The sequence below is a fragment of the Neltuma alba genome, unplaced genomic scaffold (assembly GCF_004799145.2).
Source record: "Neltuma alba isolate B1F8T4 unplaced genomic scaffold, ASM479914v2 tig00011705_pilon, whole genome shotgun sequence".
Taxonomy (NCBI): domain Eukaryota; kingdom Viridiplantae; phylum Streptophyta; class Magnoliopsida; order Fabales; family Fabaceae; genus Neltuma; species Neltuma alba.
This window is the reverse complement of record NW_021636342.1, coordinates 330922-358080: the sequence shown is the minus strand read 5'-3', so window position 1 is coordinate 358080 and position 27159 is coordinate 330922. Positions and strand designations below refer to the sequence as shown.

The 27159-nt window shown below is 32.8% G+C and overlaps 1 protein-coding gene across 1 annotated transcript in view; it reads right to left on the bottom strand.

Annotated features, from left to right (window-relative positions):
- Window positions 1–26196, bottom strand: part of LOC114717028 (TMV resistance protein N-like) — a 72369-nt gene extending 46173 nt beyond the window's left edge. The window contains exon 1 of the mRNA XM_028902106.1: window positions 25521–26196. Coding sequence (XP_028757939.1) covers window positions 25521–26032 — 512 coding nt within the window. The 5' untranslated portion in view covers window positions 26033–26196. The remainder of the gene's footprint in view (window positions 1–25520) is intronic.
- Between the last annotated feature and the right edge of the window lie 963 nt (window positions 26197–27159).

The window sequence follows — 27159 nt, the reverse complement described above, 5'->3', positions numbered from 1 at the left end:
AGCCTCCTAGAGAGTTTTCCTTTTTCACTGTTGTTGTGTCTCCATAGACAAAGATGACAAACATACTCCCCCCTGATGCCTTATTAGTAAGCTAGCAATGTAGAAGTTGAGTAGTTGACCAGATATACTCCATGGAAGCCTCCCAGTCATTCCATAACACCCAAATTCCTCCAGCAAAACCTATAACTTCTATCCTGAGCCAATTGTTGAACCCCAATTTCCTTACCATTTTATGAGCTCTGTTGCCACTTATTCGTGTCTCAAGAAGCTCCATAACTTTTATACCATATTTCTTAACTACATCTTTCAGAATCTGTGGGAAAGATCTACTACTCGCCCCATGGCAATTCTAGGAAGAGACAATCGTTAAAGACAAATCAAGAAGGAAGGGAAAGAGCGAGATGCTTACAGGTCTGGAGGTTTGTTCTCCTCTACCATTATGCCTTCCTTTTGTAACATACTAATTTTTTTAAAAAAATTAATTAAAATATATATAATAATATTTTATTTCCACTGAATTTGGTGGAAAGTTGTGGCTTTTGACTTAGGAATAGAATTTAGGAGAAGGGTAGTAAATGAGGTTGGAAAAAAATGGAGTATAGTACATGAAAGAAGAATGTTGGGAAGGAGTATTAAATGAAAAAAAGAAAAAGGAAAGAGGAAAGGACAGATGGAGGTGGAAATTGGGAGGAATAATGAAAGAAGTTGAAAAAACCAATAGAGAAGCATTAATGAAGAAAACAAGGGGGGAGGGGCGGTCGATGGAAGGAATAGGATCAGGCATAGGTAAGAGAAAATTAAGGAAGAAAATTAAACGCGAGGATGTTAAATACCTACAATCCATCTTCCCTTCATTTCATGCTAGGAGTAGAGAAAGAGAGAACGAGAGGCAGAGAGGAACAGAGAGCGAGTGAGATTGAGTTGCAGAGTACGTGACAAGTTTTGAAAATCATTTAGGGATACAAAACTACTCCTTTTTATCATATTTTCTTTATGAATATTTTCTATATATTTAGAGCTTTATATTATTAGTCTTATTATCATGTTTAGAGAAAATTTTACTGTTTAGGTATGGAGTAAATATGGAGTTTTGACAATATATGACTGTAGAAATTTAAAGATCCATTATTAAGGAATTTTAATCTGTTTATTTTTGTTTAATTATTATTTTGAGAATTTTAAATTAATATTCTAGTTGAAAAATTTGTTATTTAGACTTACAGTATGTTTTTACCGATTAAATTTAAGTTAAATAATTTTTTTGAGTTATTTGATGTATTATTGAGATTTTAATTGGTTTGATTATTAAATAGATTAAAGATATAGTTTTGAAATAATTTTTAAAAGCTTGAAGAATTGTAAATTGAGAATTTTATTTAAAAAATTAAAATTTATTTGTACTTCAAAGGAGTTGTTTGGCTGAGGAAAAATTTTTTAAATGAGACTATAATAAATAATTGAGATTTTAATATAAAATATTTATATTTAAGAAATATATATTTATTTAAGTTATTAGATTTAAATAGTCTTATATGTAAATTATATTTTCAAAATATTATATGCATTATAAATAGCTAGATTTAGGAGTTTATGTAATTTTAGTTTAGAGGGTAGTTTTAGAATTTTAGAGTAGTTTTGAAGTAGTTTTGAGTTTTATATTAATAGATATCTATGTGCAATTTTATAGACTCTTGAGAATTTTGGAGTAATCTTTGTGTGGTTATTTGTAAGTTAAAGAGTACCAGGTAACTCTGAAAATTCTTTCTTGTACATGTGAATTGTGTATGATTATATTGTGGATTTACTAATGTTTTTATATCATATTGAAAAATAGTATTATGATTTCAAATAAATGTTGATATGTTATTAGATTTTGTTAGGATTTATTACTATTGATTATGATCAATATTTAAATATATTGATGGATATGGAATTGTCTTGAGTCGCTATTAAATGGTATATAAGTTTTATTGCTATCTTATTTTTAATATATTTGAGGATGTATTTATGATGTAATTATTGGCATCTGACATGCATTGTTGGGTTAAAGATAGGAGATTGCTTGGATATAAAATTACCACATAGTATGCCATCACTCAGTGCATAGTGGATGGCACATGTCAAGGCCCATTCTTTCATGTTTTTCTTTGGCTGGGAATTCAATAGAGCTGTGGGACATGTAACACCTTCTTATTTTATTTGCAAAGGAGGGGAGCCATAGTCCGAGCTTGAGCTCTATATCTTTGGCTGGATATATCTCTAGTATCGGTGAGCTTGGAATAATTCAGTAAAATGGATTAGTTCCTATCAGACTATGTATTAGCCTATAGCTCCAATCAACGGTATAAGGGTAGACGGTGATATAAGGGAGGCAGCATATTGCATTATTTTTTGATATATTGGAAAAATGATATTGGTATATTATTGAATCAAAAATGAAATTGAGTTGAATGTATCGAATCTATGATTTTTATATATACATATACACACACATATAAATGAATTTTTGGTTTATCATATATGGTTTGCTCATATATGTTAGAATTTCAATAGTTACTGAGACGTTTGATCTTATCCCCTGTATTAACAATTTTTCAGGCAAAGGATCTAGTAGGAATCAAGGGAAGGCACCAATAGAGTGAGCCGTGAAGGCTTCTGTGCTCCTCAAGCACATGCTATATTATATTTTTATTTGCTATGACTATAAGACTTTAATAGTTTATGTTGTCAAGTTATGTTAGGAATGTCTTGAAATTATAACTTATTTGAAATGTTAGAAATCTATATAGACTTTTAAATGAAATATTTTATCACGTATATGGATATAATTACGTGAAGTGTTACACTTTTTCTCTCTAATCGTGGGGTATTTGTTGCACAGTATTCCCTGCATGTTCCTGCCTCGCTGTGAAGAACTGTTACTCTTGACTAAACATCTTTCGTCCCTTCCCCATTACCAATGTTGATAGTAGGCACTCTACTCTAACTGCAGTTTGCAATCACTGTGTTCATCAATTCCTTCAGAGCCTCCAAACTTACCTGTTTGTTCTGCTCAATGATGATCTTAGTCTCAATAGAAGATAAACCTCCGCTTACCACTGAATGTGTACGTTGGCCCACAGCTTTTTGGCTAGGCCTTGGTTTGCTAACTGGGGTCTTACTAACTTCCCCAGACTTCATATTTGTTCTGCTGGAATTTGGAATCCTAAAGTTTTGGGCTTTGTGTTCTCTTTTCCCCAGCCCATATTATTGGGTATCATTTTCTGGCTCATTTTTAACTTCGGTTTGCCTTTTGTAATTGGTGCTGCCATGTGTCTGCTCTAGCTCACTGGACTTCCCTCGTATATGACTAGCGCCCGTTGCCTATTGGGGGGCGTGTTTTGACCCCCCACATCTCTACTTGTCAACTCAATTGTTCCACCTTCTTCCTCTTCAAGGTCTGCGATAGCTGCATATTTCGACTTGTAGGTACTCATATTTCCTTTCCTATCAATTTTCGATTTCTGTCCTGAGGTTGATGCCTTCTCCTTCTCTTTATCAGTCCTCAGAAATCATGATTTGCTTCCTTTCATGAACACCTAGGGACCAAAGTGTTCATCCTCCTCCGGTAAAGTGGTTTCTGGCGACATACGCAGTGGAGCGTTAGTCTTTGGTGTTGACCCTGCTGAGTTCTGGGAGCTCAGTTTCTAGGGGCAAGCATCCCTTGTAAGCCCATATCTTCCACAATTAAAGCAGATAAGATTCAACCCCTCATATTCCACATTGAAGAGGGCTGAAGTACATATGATTTGAGGAACCAGTTTCTTCTGTAGATCTACCTCTACACAAATCCGGGCGAATCTGCCGCGTTCTGCCTTGGCTCTGTTTTCCTCTAGATTTGCTATGGTATTCATGTCTACCCTGGGCGTCTTTCCTATCATATCTCCGATCCTCTATATGGTACAGTGGGATATTTGGTATTCTCGCCCAGGTAGCAATGCGTCCCAATAGGTTATGGAACGGCTGGAAATCGGGAGACCATTTCTGCACCAGTATGCTGTGTTGCGCCACTACCCATGGACCTTCAAAGAGCACTCGTTTGTATTTCCGACCCCAGTTTTCATCGCTGCTAAAGTGAACCACATAATAGTTATTCGGTAGGTCAACTAGCTCAAAGTCGTTAAATCCCCAAATTCTGCCCAGATGTTCCTTAAGCTTGTATAAATTAAATCTTGCACCCAGTACTGTGATGATCAAGGCATTATTCCACTACTTGCATTCATCATTAAACTCTACTTCCATGATTGGCATTACCGGATACACCTCCATTAATTTTTTTATTTCATCAGAAGGCTCTGGCAAGCTCCATGTCTGGTCCAGGATATCAAAAATGAGTGTATCCTCCTCCATGCCAGAATACCCATTTGCAACTCTGTTGAAACCTTGCCTTTTGCAACCTAGTAGTGAGTCTCTGTATGAAATGGGACTTGACTTTTGTTTTGATTGGGGCTCTTGAGGTTGGGTTTCCTCAAAGCATACTTCAGCATCCTCCATCTTATCTGACATGATTGTATCTTCTTTGACCTCCTTCTTTGATATTTTGGAGCTCGTCACTTTATTTCGGTCTTCCAGCTCTCAGTCCTGTGGCATTTTCCGGCAACAGGGATCCCCCATGAGGTTCGAATCGTATTGGCACGAAATCCAAGGGAGAGAAAATCTTGGGAACAGTGACTGCGAGCTTTTTAATTCAGGTCTTTTTTGGCCGATAAAATTTTCATACATGGAAGGAACTAATATGTTTTTAATACATAGGAAGTAAAAATTTGACTAATAAAATTTTTAGATAGGGATTTTCCACCCATTTTTCTTATAGTTAATATGGTGGACTCCCCTTTTATCTATTTTTATTGGGAAGTAAATGAGAATAAGAAAAGTAACTCTCTTCTTCTTTCGATGCTTCTTCCCGCATGACTGCAACTTGCATCTCCATAGTCAGGTCAACTTGGGATAAGGACACTGACCCTTTTCTTGAATATGCTGCCATTTTTCACTTTTGCTTCCCTTTTCTTTTTGAACAAGACAATCATTTTATGAGTGATTTCGAGAAGACGAAGTGGTGGCGAAGTCACGAAGATAAAAATTATAACTTGTTCCATGGGAAGGCATGCAGAGACGGTTAGATGGATTATAAATCTGGATCTTCTCAATCTACGATTCCTTTTATTTTTTTTCGAATTAGCAAGCTAACGCTTGCGGATCAGATCGAAGCCACATGGCACGTTAGCTGCCTTGGGTGCACTTTTACTTTTTAACTGTCACATTGATTTAAATTGCTGTGCTGTTCCCTCCGGGTAAATTAGAAGGATACGATAGTTATTTCTCTTTTACATTTTAGTTGATTTTTTTTTTCCTTTAGGACATAAGTCCCCTTTGTTTCACCGAAAAAAGAAAGAAAGAAAGAGGAAAAATATGACTTATTATACGGATCAAGGACTAAATTAAAATTTAGAAATGAGACAAATTGAGAGGATAAATCTACATACAAGAATTCGGATTTTAGTGTATTGATGAATAGATTAGTACATAAATTTTTTTAAAAATAATTTAACAAATGTAATTTTAGATTACTTTAAAGTATAATAGAAGTGATATATCATATTAACGTATACGTTCACAAAGAAACTCTATATAATTAAGATAAAAATAACACCAAGATTATCAATACCATTTTACTATATAAAGATATAGATTACTTTGTTGCAACCATAATTTTTTTTTTTTTTGGGCTTGCGCAATGATTCAAACCTTGATGAGAAAATCCATTTTAAAGGCAGCTAAAATACCCAAATTCAAAATCAGGCCTTTAAATTCAACACGTTTAGACCAAAATGAGATTTTAGAATGTTGGTTATTTTCCCACTTTGTCCTTTTTTTAAAAAAAGAAGAAAGAAAAGTAACCTCCTAAGCCACTTCCACCAACGACCAGCTGCCAACCTTGCGAATGGCTTCGCCGGAGCATCGATGTTGATTGTTGACAACAATTTTATTGCAAAAATCTTTTTGTGAATATCTAATGGCAGCTTATGGGTCGCTATTATTGGACTTGTTAATTTCCACACCTATCTTGTGATTAAATAATAAATATTAATATAAGTTTTTGAAGAGTACAACTTGATTGCAAAAATTTGTTATCAATAATTAATAGACTTGTAAATTGTTAAATTGAACTTGTTAATTTTTAAGGTTGTTTTATCTTATGATTGAATAACAACATTTCATCGAAGAGTGCAACTTTATTGCAAAATTAATATTTTCGTTGTACATATATACCTCAATGAATTGTTAGATTAAACTTATTACTAAAAATGCTTCTCTAATTTTCTGTATTGGACCCGTGTTTTCTCATCGTGCTATTTCTTTGGCCAAAAAAAAAATCGTGCCATTTCTGCGATATCTTTCGGTGACGTATGTTTGTCTGTCCTCAACGATACAATGCCCAAGACATGGATATCGATAAAACTAAGAATATTAACGTAACATGATCGGCAAAAACAGAGGCCAGATGTCTCTACTAAAAGAAGTGCAACAGAGTATGTACGGATAAGGCATTGAAACAAAGCAAAGCTCATATAATTTATGACTTTCAATAGGATGGATCAGTTGGGATTTCGATGAAGAACACACTGCCACGTTCTTTTGTGAGTAACGCAGCATTTCTTCATCATAATATTCACTTTCATAACAAACTTTGCGAGCAAACCAACTATTCCATTGGAGCCTCTTCATTAAGCAGTAATTAATCAACAATCCTGCATATATAATAATTCCACAGCCAGGAAAAAAAAAAATAATAAGGAGAGGCATGAGCAGTGAAGTTTGCGCTTTGGTGGAGTGCATAAACTCATATATAGATATCTATTCAATTAAAATATCCTTATTAATCATATGAATTTGAATTATCCCTTGATAGAAACTCCTTGATAACATATGCAATCTATAAGAATTTCTTGAGGGGAAAATGAATAAATATTAGAAATAAGATGGATTAAGATCTTATATTTAAGATCAAATTGAATATTCAACTAAAAGCTTATATTGTAACCAAAAAAAAAACAGATCGAATGTAGTGTGAAACAGAAGCAAAGACATAAATGCTGTTATTGACCAAAGACTTAGAAAAATGAATGGGAAATGAAGCAAATATTACTGCCACTGACAACTTATTTCTTACAAGCTTGGAGGTATCGTTTCCATGCTCTTTTCTCCATGTCTTCCCTGAATATGCTACAATTTTTAAATTTTGTTCTCATGTAATGACTTTTCTTTTCTGAGAAAAGTAACTAATATTTATCTAACTTAAAAATATGTGTCTATATAGCTATTTTTAAAAAAAAATAAAATTGATCCAAAAGAATTAGCTTTTGAAGTTTAGAAAGTTAAATTATTCAATATATTTTATAAAAATGATCAAAGTCTTCTGAAAAAAGACAGGCCAAACTTATTAAGCAAATAGTAGGCCTGTGAAGAAAAGAGATGTTGAGTGTGGAAAGGAAGGGAGCTTTGATTGAGCAAGTGAAAAAAGATGAAGAAGCGGGATTTAAGATAAAAGGGTGAGGCTGAGTAAGTGTGGATGATGAGAAATGATGAGAGCAGTGCAGGGAGAAGAAATTGCTAGTTAGAATTAGAATGCATCTTCAAACTCATTCTTCAGTGAACAGAGAATTTGACAAAGGAATTTTAATTTCCAAATCCAATTCAAGTTTTATTGTCTGGATGAATAATAAATGTTACTCTATAATAATTATCCCTTTTTCTTAATTTAGATTATGCATAACATCTTGTGATCTGGGTTGACATCCAAAGCTTTGTCAATAAGGGAGTCGGAAGAGCCTTAAATGACTCATTATATACTCTCTTTGATTTCCAGTAACTATTATATAAATTTGCCTCTACCCAGTGACTGTTAAGTCTAGAACCTGAGAAAATTCTTTCAATATATCCTCAGCACTAGCTTGTTAGCATTGGAGACAACACCAGCAGCATAATTTCTCTCCCCTGAATTATTCTGCTTTCAAGTATGAACTTGTGTGCCATCGATTCAATCACAAGTGGAAATCGTTAATTCCTGTTAAGAATGAAATCAAAATACAAGAATCTCCTCTAAATCGCCCAAAGAATCTCTAGCATATCAATTACGTAGATCAGAGAACGATACAACAGAGTGCTTTTCTCTGTTCCTACGCATGCCATACCCAAGTACCTTACATGTATAAATTCCTCTATATATATTATAAGGATCATACCTTGCATAGTCAGTAATGAACTACATCTGTGAATCATTTCGTTTGCCCTCCTCTAGAGGCATTTTTTCCACATTTATTGATTTTGAAGAGGGAGTTCTCACTTATTCCTTATTACAATAATGGAAACCAAAAAAAAAGGAGTGGGTTGCAACACATTGATACTAGCATCTTCCTTTGGTCAAGAGTTAATATCATAACAAAATTGATATCATACAAAAGTAATGTTCCGATCCTAATTATAATAAATTATTTCCAATTATTTTATCAGAATGAAAAAGATATAGTTAAATCATTAAAATAAAATAACATTTTAAGTGTATCCTTATTTGTAAATAAAAGATAATTTATCAGAATAAAAAAAGATAATTTAAAAAATTAATAAATACTTCACTTTTAGTGCAAAATGTTAAGGGAAAATCCCAAAAAAATGACTATTAAATTTCAAAATGCCAAATCAGGAATTACTACAAAAATGGGTTGTCATTTGCTCTTTGAATGTAGTTATTTTCTTTATGAGTGTAGTAATGAATACTGATTTGGAATTTTGAAATTTAGCTATCATTTTTTTAGAATTTTTCCAAATGTTAATACATGGAAATTCATTATTTTATTTTAGAGTATAAATGATATATAAAACCAAAGGCAATATATGAATTAAGGTGCAATTTTACCTCATATATCCAGAATTTTTTGTTGGATTAGTATCACTTCAAGAGTGTTAATACAGAAGCAATGTCATCCCTAACCGTTAAAAATATTAAAGGTTAATGTTAGTTTTTTAATTGTCAATATTATTTTTCTAACGATTAGGGCAATCTTGCTTCTTCTTCTTCTTTTTTAACACTTTTAGATTAATATTAATTGGAAAAAAATTTTCAGATGCTCATAGGTCCTATGCATAAACTTCCATGATAAAATTGGAAATTAACCCGACAATGTATTTTTGGCGTTTCCATCAAACACCAAGCTTTGAATCATAAGCTGGGTCTGGGAGCACTATATACGGGCTGTGCTTGGAATGGTGTTGGGTCCCCACAAACGCACGTTCAGAAGAAAAAAAGCTACGTTAGTCTAATTTTTCTTGTTTGGACCAGTGGTGACTCAGAAGTTATTTTGCCTCGTAACCTGCGCTGTGGCTGAAGCTTTTTTTTTTTAAAAAAAAAAACTTTTACGTTTGGTGCGTTGGGGGTCCATGCTTTTTCATCTCATCGTCACATTATTTTCTAGATTTGTCCTCTCTTCTTTTCTCTGGATGAAGCCTCTCTCCTCTCTGTTATTGTACTATCTGAATGTGGGTTGTGTTTTCAGGGTTTTTTTTTTTGGGTGGTTGTGTTTTACTTTTTTTTTTTAATGAGACTTTTTTAGTTAGATTTTTTGTTACCTTTAATCTTTTAATTATTTTTTGTTATTTGTAATTTATATATATTTATTAAATATATATATAATTATTTATTTTGGATATTTACAATTTTTTGTAATAATATGTTAAATCCTTTTATTTTTATAATTGTATTTATAATTTCAATACTTTTAAGGGAGAATCTTAAAAAAAATATCTTTGAATTTTAAAATTTCAAATCATTCTTGTTCACTATACTTTAATAACAATTAACAACATTTAAAAAGCAAATAATAACAAAATTTTGTAGTCATTCTTAATTTGAAATTTTGAAATTTTAGAATTATTTTTCTTGAGATTTTTCTTACTTATAAAGTTATCAAATTATACATTTATAATATATATTTATAAAAACCATACTTTTTTAGTCATTTTGTATCTAAACTTATTTTTCATTATCTATCCAAAAAGTTTCAATTTTTTTTAACCAACTTTTTACAAACATCAATCTAAATATAAATTACATTCCACTAATTGACTTTTATCTTAACTGACTTTTATAAAAATCAGATAGAATAAAAGTCCCACCGCTGATCCAAACACATCGTGATCACTCTACTCCCAGCACCAAACCAATTTAGGGTATTACAAACTTCTCTAAAGGGATTGTACAGCTAACCTCATATGGATAAGTAAAACATTTTTCTTGCGACAAACTTCATATGTGTCTTCGGAATGTGAAAGTTTACTTTGCAATTTAACCTCATCATCTCTTCGGCACTTGGTAAGGCCCATTTTCCTACAAATTGAACATTATCGAGACCTATCTGAAAGAGCGGCCTCAGTTGTTCTAGTTTATCGCGAATTCCAATTAGTGTTTTACTAGCAGGCAGCAGTCTGGAACGTGATTTTGTCCATAGCTCCTCAACCACCACGTCAATAAGTTCTGCTTCGGGCCTACAAGTTACAACACATGAATGGCAATGTAAAATATAACTTTTGATTTGTTCTGTAATTATAATATCTGTTACTTCAATGTCTGCAATTTTTAGTACTCTTTTTCCTTTTGGATTGTCAGCAGTCTAAAACAATTTTAATAAGGGCAGCCAAGACATGCACTTCTAATTTCATTTTTATTTTACGAAAGTGCTTTATGAAGGTAAAGCTTTCTAATTTGAGGACAAAAATTATTGAAAAAAAAACTACACAAATTTAAAATTTTAAAAGTTTTAATTTTAAATAAAAATAATTTCAAAAATTTCAAATTTCAAATTTTATTAGAATAAATAATATCATTACTTAAAAAATGAAACGTTGATTCCACAATACTCAAATATAACAAACAGTGTCAACGTCAAATAATTGTATTAAAAAAGTTTTACAGTACTTTTTTATATAAAGTTTATCAGCGGTTGTCACCAAAAAATAAAAGTTCATCAGTGGAAACTTATTGGGAAAATTGATCATTTGGTGCCTATGTTCTGACTCAATTAAAACTTAGTCCCTAAATTTTGACTCCATATATACGACTCATTCCCAATAATTTTAACCAATTAAAATGTTGATCCCTATATTTTTTTTAAAAAATAAAATTACAAAGACTAAGTTATTTTCTTAAATTTAGGAAATAATATTTTAAATGGCTGACTTATAGGTACTAAGTTGTATCGAATGAAAATTTAGGGACTAGTTATAATTAAGGCAACACTATGGGAACTAAATTTTCCTTGACTCATTTATTAAATAGTGGTAAACAGCAATGGAAGAAACAACTGGATAAACCATAAAAAGACTCATGAAACTCGTAATATGAAGTATAAGTTGGTGTTACCACTAAACTGTTCATATTAATAATTAAATTTTTGTATATGTCAAACTATGTTCCATTGACTGATTATAAGCATAAAATATATGTCGCATGAGTTTACCCAATAAAAAGTTAACTTACCCGTCCTTGTAATCCCAACCAGATAAGTTGGCAACTTCCGTGAGAGAAGCTCTCCACCTTTCCACGTCCTCGTTGTCCCTTCGAAGCCTTTTATGCCTATCAAAAGCTTTAGCGAAACTTCCTGTTTGATGCCGTACATCAGATGGATCTATACCATAAAATATAGGAAAAACCTGTTGGCCCAAATTATTTCTTGATTGAAGAATATGTCGGAGCTCATCTAAACACCATGAAGAAGAGGCATAGTTTTTTGAGAGAACAACAATTGCAAAATGAGAGTCCTCAATTGCTTGTAGGAGTTTTTCTGAAATGACTTGCCCTCTCTCAAGTTCTTTATCATCCTTAAAAACTTTAAGCCCTTTCTTGCACAAGGCAGAATATAAGTGACTTATGATGCTTCTACGTGTGTCTTCGCCTCTAAAACTCAAGAAAATATCATACTTGCAGGTTCTTGGGTTTAAGTTGGAGTTAGAAGAGTGGGACGACGATGCTTCTTTATCACTTGCCATAAATGCCTGAGCCACCTTAGGATTGATGAAGCAGTAATATTAGGACCTACAACAACAGAACTATATATCATTAGCCTTAAAGGAAGACAAACCAAATAAGCTAGAGAAGATCAGATTATAATTAATATTTAATACAGAAGAAAGGAAAGGAAAAGCAGTGGAAGGTGTAGATAGATAATATGCTGTCCTGGGCTTACAGCTGTAAGTGAAATGTCTAAGCTCCAATGATTAGTATATATACAAACTTCAAGGCTTGCTAGTGGCAGCATGCCCGTGATCCTTCCCTGCTATTTCCCTTTTGGTAGTGTTGGCGCGTAAACCGGGAACTTAATGATTTACGTGGGCCCTTGTTTGACTGGGTCAACTAATTAATATATGCAATTTCCCGAATCTTTAATTGGGAGAATTACAATAAAATTCCAAGCTTGCTAGTGGCAGCATACCCGTGATCTTTCCCTGATATTTCCCTTTTGGTAATGTTGGCGCGTAAACCGGGAACTTAATGATTTACGTGGGCCCTTGTTTGACTGGGTCAACAAATTAATATATTTAATTTCCCGAATCTTTAATTGGGAGAATTACAATAAAATTCCAAGCAAAGCAAACAATTAAAAAATAAATCTCAGAGGTTATCATTCTCCAATAGAACTTGTCATTAACTCATTATAGATTGTTGAGGTTGCTATTAGGACTTTTTGGTAATTATTTTTTTTTTGTGAGATTTAATTGTAATATTCTCTCCCTAATTTCCCTGACGTAACTCTCGGAAACCAACTTTGGGTGAATTTTCCCTTTTAGTTTTACTGACCTTTCTTCCTTTCCTTCATCTTTCATTTATTTTAACGTAATTTTTAACTTTGTGCCAAACAAACAGAGAATAGCGTTGGATTATAACGTAATCGTGCTACCGATGGATAGACAGCGGGACCTTTAAATTTTTTTTTTTTGCTTTATTTTTTTCTTTTCCTTTTTGCTACAAAAAAATGTATGTGTTAAAATTATTTTTGGCTAAGGTTCATCTAATACTCTAAAATAGTTTTTCAGCTGTTTTCAGTATCTTAAACTAATTTGTGATTCATCTAGTAACTTAAAATATTTTTTTATGTGCATTAAGTGTCTTAAAGTGTTTTCTATTTTGTTATATTGCATCACAAAATATTCTAGAATATTGAAAAAATATTTTAGGGTACTATATAAATCATAAAATACCTTAGACTACTAAACCCTAAAATATTTTTTTTAGGTAGGTCCACTGTTCTAAAATATTTTGTGATGTTGCATTAGAAAATAGTTTTGAATAATGACTGCAGTTGAAAAAAAAATTATGATAGTAGATGAACCATAAAATACTTTAGGATACTAGATTATTAAATATTTTTCTAAATACGTTGTCACAAAATACTTTAAGACACTATACGTATATTAAAAAAATTATTTTAAGATATTAGACGAACAATAAAACAATTCTAATATATAATTTTCTTTGCAGTGGAAAAAAGAAAAAAAGCAAGAATAAATAAATAAATAAATAAAGGTCCACGTCTTGAGTGCTAAGCACTCCGTGCTCATCATCAGAAATGTTGACCCTTGTAAATTTTCTGCAATAATGCATAAAGCATGTTTTTCAAACAATGTGATTAAAAAAATAGCATATCAAATTTGAACCCCTTCAACTTTAGCAACAAGCCACTAAAATACACATGCATGAAATCAGAGACCTTTTTTTGGCCAAGTCCGTAAAAGAAGTGTGAAAGGAGGGAAGGTTCGAGGAAATTGGCAGGAGAATGAAGAAATTAAAAAGAATTCAAAATGGATATGGCCATCATTTTCGTTTTATGAAAGTTCTAAGATCTCGGAGGAAGAAAATTATTACAATATAGCTATGTAGATATTTTCTAACTCAACTTTCGGAATTTTTAACCGAATAATATATAAAAGCAAGATCTTGGATGATTATCAATTTGTTCTAGAATATAAATAACACTGATTTTTTATATAAGACCCAGTTAACTAATTTGTAGATATTAAAGATGTTAAACAAATTACTTTGAAATATTATATTTATCATTTTTTTTAAAACTAATTTGCCCAGTTTATAAACTAATGTATAATGTAATAATACATACAAATATTTTAGAGAGATAATGTAATATACACTACAACTAAGTAATCTTTTAACTTTTTTTATTTTTTCAAATTAGTCCATTAAATTTTATATTAAGAACTAGAGGTTAGATGTTGTATATAAAAGCAGAAGCAATATACTAGTGGCGTTGGCAGGGAACAAGGAGCATTAGACCAACATAATGCTCGGCACACAACTTCTCTTTTACTAAGGCTACTTTTGATCTCGAAAAAAGACCCCGAGTCTTCGCTGAATATGCTTCGATTTTTAACTTTTATTCTTATAATGTGATTTTCTTTTTGGGAAAAAATAGCTGCTATTTCTCTAACTCACTTACAAATATATGTTTTTAATACATAGAAAGTAAAATTTTGACTAATAAAATTTTTCGATAGGGATTTTCCACCGATTTTTCTTATAGTTAATATGGTGGACTCCCCTTTTATCTATTTTTATGGGGAAGTAAATGAGAATGAGAAAAGGAACTCTGTTCTTCTTTCGATGCTGCTTCCCGCTTGACTGCAACTTGCATATCCATAGTCAGGACAGCTTGGGATAAAGACACTGACCCTTTTCTTGAATATGCTGCCATTTTTCACTTTTGCTTCACTTTTCTTTTTGAATAAGATGTGTGTTTATGTGTATTAATCATTTTATGAGTGATTTCGAGAGGACGAAGTGGAGGCGAAGTCACGAAGATAAAAATTATAACTTGTTCCATGGGAAGACATGAAGAGACGGTTAGATGGATTATAAATTTGGATCTTCTCAATCTACGATTCCTTCAACTTGTTTCAATTTTGCTTTTTAACTGTCACATTGATTTAAATTGTTGTAGTGTTCCCTCCGGGTAAATTAGAAGGATGCGATAGTTATTTCTCTTTTACATTTTAGTTGATTTTTTTCCCTTTGGGACATAGGTCCCTTTTGTTTCGTGGAAAAAAGAAAGAAAGAAGAAAAATATGACTTGTTATATGGACCAAGGGCTAAATTAAAATTTAGAAATGAGACAAATTGAGAGGATAAATCTACATAGATGAATTAGGGTTTTAGTGTATTGATGAATAGATTAGTACATAAAATTTTTTAAAAATATTTTAACAAATGTATTTTTAGATTCCTTTAAAGTGTAATAGAAGTAATATATCATATTAAAGTATATGTTCACAAAGAAAGTCTATATAATTAAGATGAAATAAAACCAAGATTATTGAGACCATTTTACTATATAAAGATATAGATTATTTTGTTACAACCATAATTTTTTTTTTTTGGGGCTTGCGCAATGATTCAAACCTTGATGAAAAAATCCATTTTAAAGGCAGCTAAAATGCCCAAATTCAAAATCAGGCCTTTAAATTCAACAAATCCCTAATCAGACTTTTAGACCAAAATGAGATTTTAGAATGTTGGGTATTTTTCCACTTTGCCAAAGTAACCTCCTAAGCCACTTCCACCAACGACCGGCTGCCAACCCTGCGAATGGCTTCACCTCAGCATCGATGTTGATTGTTTTTGAAGAGTGCAACTTGATTGCGAAAATTTGTGAATCTTTTTGTGAATATCTAATGGCAGCTTGTGGGTCGCTATTATTGGACTAGTTAATTTCTACACCTATCTTGTGATTAAATAATAATACATGTTTTTGAAGAGTGCAACTTGATTGCAAAAATTTGTTGTTAATAATTAATAAAGACTTGTAAATTGTTAAATATTAGAAATAAAATGGATTAAGATTTTATATATTTAAAACCAAATTAAATATTCAACTAACGCTTATATTATAAAATAAAAATAACGGACCGAACGTATTGACCAAAGACTTGGAAAAATGAATGGGAAATGAATGAAACATTACTTCCACTCTTCCACTGACAACTTATCTCTTACAAGCTTGGAGGTATTGTTTCCATGCTCCTTCCTCCATGACTGCGACTTGTATTCCCAAAGTCAAGTCAACTTCGCGTGAGGACTCCAAGTCTTCCCTGAATATGCTACAATTTTGAAATTTTGTTCTCATGTAATGACTTTTCTTTTTTGAGAAAAGTAACTAATATTTATCTAACTTAAAAATATGTGGCTATATAGCTATTTTTTTAAAAAAATAAAATTGATCCAAAAGTATTAGCTTTTGAAGTTTAGAAAGTTAAATTATTCAATATATTTTATAAAAATGATCAAAGTCTTTTGAAAAAAGACAGGCTGAACTTATTAAGCAAACAGTAGGCCTGTGAAGAAAAGAGATGTTGAGTTTGGTAAGGGAGGGAGCCCTAATTGAGCAATTGGAAAAAGATGAAGAAGTAGGACTGAAGATAAAATGGTGAGGCTGAGTAAGTGTGGATGATGAGAAATTATAAGAGCAGTGCAAGGACAAGAAATTGCCAGTTAGAATTAGAATGCATCTTCAAACTCATGCTTCAGTCAACAGAGAAGTTGACAAAGGAATTTTAATTTCCAGATCCAATTCAAGTTTTATTGTTTGGATGAAGAGTAAATGTTACCCTATAATAATTATCCCTTTTTCTTAATTTAGATTATGCATAATATCTTGTGATCTGGGTTGACATCCAAAGCTTTGTCAATAAAGGAGTCGGAAGAGCCTTAAATGACTCATTATATACTCTCTTTGATTTCTAGTAACTATTATATAAATTTGCCTCTTCTTAGTGACTGTTAAGTCTGGAACCTGAGAAAATTCTATCAATATATCCTCAGCACTAGCATGTTGGCATTGGAGACAACACCACCAGCATAATTTCTCTCCCCTGAATGATTCTGCTTTCGAGTATAAACTTGTGCGCCATCGATTCAATCACAAGTGGAAATCGTTAATTCCTGTTAAGAATGAAATCAAAATACAAGAATCTCAGCTAAATCGCCCAAAGAATCTCCAGCATATCAATTACGTAGATCATAGAAGATACAGCAGAGTACTTTTCTCTGTTCCTACATATGCCATACCTAAGTACCTTACATGTAGATATTCCTCTATCTATATTATACAGATCGTACCTTGCATAGTCAGTGATGAACTGCGTCTGTGAATCATTTCGTTTGCCTTCCTCTAGAGGCATTGTTTCCACATTTATTGATTTTGATGAGGGAGTTCTCACTTTTTTCCTTTATTACAATAATAGAAACCAGATATTTCCTCGTCTGCTAAATGGAGGAGCAGAGCAATCCACAATGTACGTCGCTTTTTTTTTTAACCAACCACGTTTTTAACACATGTTGGAGGTTAAGAACCATGGTTTTGAAGCCCAAATTACGTTTTCTTGGAAGCGGTTGCCAACGAACTTGAAAACCAAACAACACAATTTTTATTTTCAAATCATGTTAGAGTTCAAAATCTTGGTAAGCAAAGAAGTAACCTGTGACATGCTTTTGGCTAATCTCAGTTTTGGCCAACTTCAATGTCAAAATTCAATTTTGGCTAACTTCAATCTGCCTAAAAGCAATTTGCAGAGCCAATTCTATCCAAGCTTTAAAATTGACTGACGTTAAACCAAACACACTAGTTAAATTATTGTCGACGCAAAAGGCTCCAAGATAACAAAAAGGCTCACAAAGGTAATTGCCAATCATGAGAGTGGCATAGAATTATATTCATTACTGCAACTTTGAAATTCACCTTCAAGATGAAATGAAACATATTAGATTACATTTCATCACACGTTCCTTGGTCTTCTGTCATGAACTGGTTCCATTAATCATCTAATTTGTCATCCTCTTCGAAGCAGGGTGATGATGGTTCAGAAATTTAGAAAGTTATTCATAGAAAAGTTATTATTGTTTAAAACATTGCTCCTTTTTTAACGTTAAAGTTACAAAAACTGGTTTGACCTAATTAAAATAACCAAAGTTAATATTTTCCCCCCAAAGACTTGAAAATTGACTGTTCACCCAAAAAAAAAAAAAAGACCGCCATTGTTCATATTATTATTCAATATTATTATGTCATTGACAAGGCATGTTATGGGAGCTATCAAATAAACTAGACTATGGGAGCTATCAAATAAACTAGACTAACTGTACACTATAGCAGTGCTACCTAGGTCGATCTCTATTGAGGAGCTAATTACTAAGCCTCTAGCTAACTAAGTATTACCCCCGGTCCTAATTATAAAAGCTAGTTAACTAATTTAAGGAGATTAAAGAAATAAGTTAAGTTAGTTATTTATAATAAATAGGTGTTGTCTTTCCTAAAATATCCTTGTCAATCAAGTGTATTGGCTAGAACTACTATTATTAGAAGAATTACCTTGGGGAAAAATGTATATATATTAGACACAAAGTGGAGTGGGGTTTTATATTTAGGACTAAAATAAAAGTCAAACAAAGTCTTATATTAAAAACCGGAGCTAGTATTAATTACAAGTTAACCAAATGGGATTTAGTGAGGCGAATTAACTATTTTAAACTAGTATAAGCTAGTATACTTTTTATGATTTTCCAATTTCATGAACCAAATGGATCATGGAATGGGTGATAGGAGTCTTCCTTAACATTCCTGGTTCTACTTATGTCAGGTTCAATGACCTAACTAAGCAATAGAGCTAGTGAAGACACCTTCCCTAGCCAAACCAATAACTCCCAAAATTCACCTAGACACCTAAATTCTTCCTTTAGTTCATTAGAGATGCTTTAAAGTGCTTAGCTCACATTAGACTCGCGGAAGGATCTTTACACTAATAACCAGACCTAGACACCTAGCAATTTAATCAAGAGCTTTAGAACATGGAGACTTGATCAAAATAGCAAAGAAAGTGCTACAAATCAATCAACAATCCGCTGCATGCAACATCTAATATAAGTACCAATCTCCAGACTACACATACCACTGATAATCCTCAGCTATACACATTAAATACAAATTCGATCCACAGATACCTAGAAACTATAATCAATACGCATAGAGGTTGAAAACTGAAACTAGGAACAATTAAACTCCCCTATTGTCTTGAGTAACTCAGCTTGGCTTCATCATCATCAAGGAATGGAAGGCCTTACTGCTCATGGACGAAGACAACACCTCACCAAGGTTCACAGGACTCTCGGCCATGGTATTCAGCAAGGGAAGACGGAATTGAGATTGAAGGAGGAGCAGAGATGGTGGAATTGAGAGGATGGAGATGGTAGTCAATGGAGATGGAGATGGTGGATATGGAGAGGATGATGACTGGAGTTGCAGGATAGGAACGAGAGGAATGGGCTAACGAAGATGAGAGGGAGATGAATATGAAAATGTGCGATCTCAAATTAGATATGGGAACCTTCAGCAAAAACGCAGCGTCCCATGTCCTCTGATCCTTCATCGTCGTTTTGGTGGATTGGTCTTTTTGGTTCCAGAGGTCCTCAACATGACGTCCCTTGGGTATTATTTGGTACGAGGGAAATGGAAGGGGGGAGGGGAAGAAAAATTTTAATGAGCTCTATTTAAAAAATTAAAAAAGTGGAGTTTTAAAATTTTAATAAAGAGAAGAAGTAATATAAAAGACTAATAAAAATTAATTAGAAGTTTTTAACCCCACTTTTTCAATTTTTTAAATCAAACTTATAAAAATTTTTCCTTCCCTCCTCTTCTCTGGTCCAACGGTATAGCCTTTCCCACAGACAATCAACGCATGGACAATCACCTGCACACACAATCAAACCATGCATTACATGTCCATAGAAAATCACATAGAGAAGACATAAAAAGATTAATATAATGTTTAGTCTTTCAAATTTGTCCTTATTTTGGTTTTGGTCTCTTAATGAGAAAAATGGTCCAAATTTTTATTGAACTATAGGGACTGTTATTTTAAATGAAAAGAAACTTGAGGAACTAAAACTTATTGTTTGAAACTTAAGAGACTAAAAATAAATTAAAAGCAAACTTGAGAGATCAAAAATTACATTAACCTAACCTAAAATTTTATATGTAAATGTATAAAAAGAATGAGCTCTGTCAGCCATATTTGAGTAGTGGTGGATCTAACCATAAAAAGCTCTATCCCCACTCTCAACTACATTTAATTTCCACATTCGTTAGCTTGGCTCAAAAGTCAAAACATAAGAAAAATAAATAAAAAGAGTGGGGAAGGGGTTGACCTTCCAACATATTGATATTGGCATTTTCCTCTGGTCAAGAACCAATATCATATTGATATCCTACTAAAGTATTGTTCCAATTGTAATTATGATAAATTATTTCTAATTATTATATCAGAAATGAAAAAAACGATTTGGTTTGTGTGGAAATATTAAAAGTTGTAAATTAAAATAATTAAAATTTAAAAGTTAATAAATACTTCACTCTGTAGTGCAAGATGGTTAATATATGGAAATTTATTAATTTATTTGAGAGTATGAATATATAATATATAAAACCAGAGACAATATAGTAGAGGCTTTTGTGTGCATACCGAGGTTTGAACCTAGACGTGGGTCTGGGAGCGTTATGGGACCATCTTTCGTGAACGCAGTACGGTAATGCCATGGGCTCCCAGGGCCTGTCATCGGCATCGGGTTACGATCAACAACCTGCATTATGAGTTGTAGCCCTCAATTCACATTAAGAACCCATCTATCTATTTTCTCTCTTACATCAAAATGCCCCTAGCTGGGTAATACTTCATTTTCTTTCGTAAATGAAAAAAGCTCAATTTTCATTTTGGTAAAAAGGTCACTACTACTATAGTCACTATATCTCATTCAGTATAATGTTAGGAAGGAATAATTGTAAAAGAGTACTACCTCTAATGCATCATATAAAAAATTGGTTAACTTTTTCTCACACATGAAGTGTAGTCACTAAATATGTCATAAAATGATAAAGTTTGCCTATTTTACCCTAAAAAAGTGATAAAGTTGCCTTTAATATTATATTTTTATTATCTCACATGTCTCTTCTATATTGAATAGGAACAAAAATGAAAAAATCACATTAATTATCCTGCTAAAGTCTTATATTTTGGACCACAATTTTCTTTAACCAATGTCTTATATTATGGGACTAAAGGGAATATTTGACTAATTGCACACGTTTTCTTAATACTAATAAATTAGTTAAAATGGTGCTATGTTCAGGACTTCAAAGAGTGTGTATAATGTGGGTTAAGCGTTTACAAGATATGGGGATGGAGGAGGTAGCTTGAAATAAAAATGAAAAAAATGAGTTTAATGGAAGTGACTTACTCAGTCCATTTGTTGCTCCAATATTGGAAGGAGACTTTCACCCTTTGAGCTGCTGCTATTTTCAACATCAACTTTGCAGATGACACGCCATCCACACCTTATTGAATCTCCTGCACTGCAAGGACCAACTTGAAGTACAAAGGGAATCTGGTTGTACTTCCTTAATTGCACCATATCACGGACATCCTTTGTTAGTTTGCAAAATACGACCCAGAGGTGACAAGACTTTCTTTTCTTCCCACCATTACAATTAGGCGGTGGAATGCGATCGTTTACACCAAAATTATAACGCCACTGCCACACAAAATACGTCCACGCTTCTCTAGAATAAAAGTTACTTTCTAGACGAATGCATAATCCAATTCCCAATATTTCTTCGCAAGGAGGTATGTCTATCATCACTAGAGCTTCGGCAATATGATCCAGATAAAGATCGATTTGATTCTCAAACCATGGCGATATTTCACTTCCAGGAATAATCAGTGATAAATCAAGTAACCCAAGTGGTCGCTCCTAAATCGATAAATAAGCACGTATCAAATTATATAGTATGATTAAACGCAAAATAAATACATATAATTATGTGATGATATATGACTCTGTGTATATACCTGGTCCGTTGAAGCAAAGAGATGTGATAATTGTTCACCTTCCACTGTATCCAATGAATCACATTCTTCTGCATACATCTCACATAATCTTGGTGGAATCTGTGGCAACAACTGAAGTTCCGTGCAAGAATTCATGTCCAGAAATTCCAAATTCAAAAGATTTGATTTCAGCCAGCAGGTAGATTCTTAAATTTGTTTCCACTTAGATCTAAGCTCCCCAACGATGATAAGCCACCAAAGTCATCCGGAATAGATCCATCATCAATACTGCAGTAGCTTAAATCCAATTCTTTTAGTGATTTAAGATTGAACATTGAAGCAGGCAATGTTAAGCCCTTATGAATTGAATGCCTCCAAAATAAGTGCTTCAACAGAAGAGTCATCCTCCAAGAGTTCGACGTTGACCTTTTGCACCCACGAAATGACAATTTCTTGATTTTTTCTAAACCACCAATGGAACAAGTTATTTCTGTTATATCAGTTTCACTTGCATCCAGTTCCTCCAAGGATCCCATTTCATACAACTTCTCTGGTAATCTAGCAAATTTTGAGCACCCAGCAATATCAACAAGGACAAGATGTTTCAAATTGTGAATGCTTTGAGGAGGGCAAACAAGATTTTTGCAACCCCTTAATTTCAGAGTTTTAAGACCAGTCAACAAGCCAAGTGACTCGGGAAGTTTGACTAAATTTGTCTCCCCAGCATCGAGCGTTTCTAGATTTTTCATATTTTTCCCAAACTCTGGGAGAAATTTCACTCGAATGCATCCACAAAGAACAAATTCTTTTAGCGCAGTCATTTTTAGTTTTTTTGGACAATGGGCTGTAAGACTTTTGCAACCTTTCAAGTTCAATACTTGAAGCTTTTTGTGTTGTCCAATTGAAGCATGGAGGTCAACAAGTTTTTCACAACCTTCAAGTTCTAATCTTTCTAGATTTGGAAGTTTAGAGAAATCAGGAGTTTCAATCAAGTTTTTGGAAAAACTCAAGTCCAAAAACTTTAGATTCTTCGAGAACTAGTCAAACAAATATATGAAAACCAATGAAAAAAATATGTATTTTGCTAAGTATGATAATCAATGACACTATCAATAACATCAAAGGATAAGATATCTTACCAAGCTAAGTTTCTTTAATTTGCTATGATGCATTCTAAGATCAACAAGTTCATGCAGTCGAGTTCCAGAAGGAAGAGTGTCTAAAGGATATTTTATCCAATAAAGTACTTTCAAAGCATGAGAAAGACATTTGAGGCCAACAAGAACATGGAAATCACTTGATATCATGAGTAATCTAAGGTTATGCAGTGTCGAAAATGCTTCAGGATCCCAAAATGCCTCACAAGATATGGACGAAATCACACCTTGTATTTTTCTTGTGCCTTGATAAACACCACTATGCAATGTTGAAAATGGCTTAGGACCACAAAATGCCTCAAAAAATTGGGACGACATCATACCTTCTATTTCTTTTGTACCCTGATAAACAAGATTAGCCACAAGAAAAATGGTATCAAATTTACTATACAAGAAATTAATAAGATGTAAAATGCATTAAAACCTAATAATATGTAATATTAAAACCAATAAGAGATAAGATTGGTACTCACCCAATTGTTTTGCATAACTTTATCAATATCTTCATTAGTCCACAATCTACTACGATTTCCAACACAATTAGAGGACTTGTCCACAATAATTTTCCTACCCATTTGTTCCACCAAATCATGCATCACTAAAATACTGTCATATTCCTTCAGCATAGATTTTTCTTGGAGAGTTGTTATTCCAATTTTTCCATTAAAACCACAACTTTCTAATATTTCTGTTATTTTGTTTTTGCTCCAACCATTGAAGAAGCAAGCAATATCTAAAAATATTGCTTGTTCTGTATCGGTTAATGCATCAAAACTTATTTTAAGTATCCCAAATATATCTTTCTGTGGATCTTTTTTCAACATATCCAAAGCATCCTCCCATTGCACAGTACTTCTTCCACAGAAAAAGGAGCCCAAAACAGAAAGAGCTAAAGGAAGGCCTCTGGCATAATCACAAACAATTTTAGATGGCCGCAAAAGATGCTCTTGAGGTTCTTCTCTTCCAAATGCTTTTTGACAAAAGAGTTGAAGGGATTCATCTGCATTCATAGTTTCAACCTCATGTTGATATGCTACACGTGCTCCTCGCAACAAGTCTAAATGTCTAGTTGTTATGATCACCCTACTCCCAACACCAAACCAATTTGGGTTACTAGCCAAATTTTCTAGATGGGCTGTATGGCTAACATCATCAAGGATAAGTAAAACCTTTTTATTGCAACAAAGTTTTTGGATTATTTTCTTCCCTTCATGGCTGTTTTCAATTTCCATGCTTCTTCTTTTGAGATTTGAAAGAAATAGACTTTGTAACTGAACCTCGCCACCATCTCTTTCTGAAGCTGCCCTAATATTGTGAAGAAAGCAACTAATATCAAATTGGTTACGATATTTCTCAAAAACAGCCCTAGCAATTGTTGTCTTCCCAACACCCCCTAAGCCCCATATTCCTACAAATCGAACATCATTCGTGCCTATCTCCAATAGTGGCTCTAGTTGTTCCACTTTATTGTCAATTCCAATGAGTCCTTCAGTATAAGGTGGCAGTCTAGGACGTAATTTGCTCCACATCTCCTCAACCAGCATGTCAACAAGTTCCGCTTTAGACCTACAAGTTACAATAACGTATGTATGAATGGCCATGTGAAATATAACTTTTGATTTATTCTGTAATTATACTACCTCCGTTCCCAATTATAAGACCTACAAATGATGTCTTATAATTAAGACTAGAGATAGTACAATATTTGTTAATCCAATGTTTGCAATTCTTAATATTCTTTTCCTTTTAGATTATCAACACATTGAAATAATTTCACTATTGGCAGCGGCCCAAACATGCAGTTCTTGTTCATTTTTTTTCAACGAGCGCTTTAATTCAATTGTGATGTTAAAGCTTTTCAGTTCAAGGATAAAAAAATTTTGGATATGAAAAAAATAAAAATTAAAAAAATACACATTTAAAATTTAAAATTTTTAACTTCAAATACAAAAAAAAGAATAATTATAAAATTTATTAGAAAAAATGATGACATAACTAAAAATGACCTGGTACTGTGAAGTTGATTCCACAATACTCAAAATTTAACTAATAGTATCAATGTCAAATAATTGTATTAAAAAAAGTTTTACAATTCTTGTTTCTACAAAAGTTAGCAGTGAAAACTCATTTATTAAATAGTGGTAAAGAGAAATGGAAAGAACGATTGAATAAACAATAAAAAGAATAATGACACTTGTAATATGAAGTATAATTGCGTATTACAACCAAAATGTTCATCTTAATAATTAATTTTTAAAATTTTTAAAATAAGAACACATACATGTCAACCAAATAGTCTAACTACATCTGGATCAATATATGTTCCATAAAGTGATTATATAAATATAAAATATTTGTTGCATAATTTTACCCGATAAGAAATTAACTCACCGATTCTTATTACAATCCCAACCAGATAAGTCGGAAACCTTCCTGAGAGAAACTCTCCAACTTTCCATGACCTCATTGTCCCTCTGAAGCATTTGATGCCCATCAAAAGCTTTGGCAAAACTTTCTCTTTGATGTCGTACATCAGAAGGATTTACATCATAAAATATGGGGAAAACTTGTCGAGACAAATTGTTTCTTGAGTAAAGAATATGTCCGAGCTCATTTAAACACCATGAAGAAGAGGCATAATTTTTTGAGAGAACAACAATTGCAAACAGAGAACCCTCAATTGCTTGTTTGAGTTCTTTGGAAATGACTTCTCCTCTCTCAAGTTCTTCATTATCTCTAAAAACAGTGAATCCACTCCTCTTTAAGGCATGATACAAGTGGTCAGTGAAGCCGTTACGAGTATCTTCACCCCTAAAACTCAAAAAGATGTCATACTTCCAAGTTCTTTGGGTTGAACTGGAGTTGGAAGAATTTGAAGAAGATGCTGCTTGGTTACTTGCCATAACTGTTTAAGCCAATAATTTGATGAACCAGCAATATTACGACCTACAACATAACTAGACCATTTCATTTGGCTAAAGGGAACAAATGAAATATGAGATGATCAGATTGCAAGGGGAAAAAAATGGAAAAGAAAAATAGTGAAAGTTGTAGATGTATGATATACTGACCTGGGCTTACAGCTAGGTGAAGTGTCTAAACTCTGATTCTTAATTTATACAAGCTTTCAAGTGTCTACCTTCCTGATGGTGTTATTAGATGGCTGAAACTAGAATTTTCTTGCAAGTTTCTCACAATTTCTCTCTGTTTCTTTTCTATCTTCCTCTTTTCTTCTTCTTTCCTCCCTCTTTTTTGCAACAAGGGAAGAGAGCTAAAGGCCCTCCTCATTGTGAAAGGTTGTTTGGAGAAAAGGCCGAAAGGGTCCACAATCTTCCTTCCATGCTCCTTCCCTCACCACGACACGCTAGTGATCACTTTGACTTGCATAACCAGCTTCCCCCCCCCCCCAAACAATATTTTCCCTTTTTTTTTAACACAAATTAGCTTAACGGATTTGAACCGTTACATCTTTGCAACAACCACCAAAAAATTGGTTTTATTTGAATGATGAGTGACCTATAAAATTAATGAGTTTCCAAACAAAAACGCGTGATCTATAAAAGAGGGAATAAAAGAAACTTGAATCTGCGAGTTAGCTGAAAAATAAATTTAAAAAAAGATTGAGCAATGCCATTAATTCTTGTCAAAATACCAGCTTTTGTGAAAAAGAAAAATAAATGAGGAGAGAATCGAAATAATAGAAGATCATATTTGTTTATTTATAATTAGTACCCTCTATAAATTGTGGAACTAGTTTTGTTACTCATCGCAGTGACAAGTATCATAATACTCATTACTGCTGTAAAATCTACACCACTCAAATAGAGTTTTAATGGTCTGTATTTAAAATTTTTAACCAACAGATTTTAAATAAAAAATTATTTTTTAAAAAATTTTACAGTTAAAATATTACATTTATTTTGGATTATCTGCTTATGAAAAGAAAACATTTTTTAGAAAAATAAAAATATGGAAGAATTAAGTCTCGGCCATACATATTAAATTGAAACGGTTGAGATTCAATGAGTAT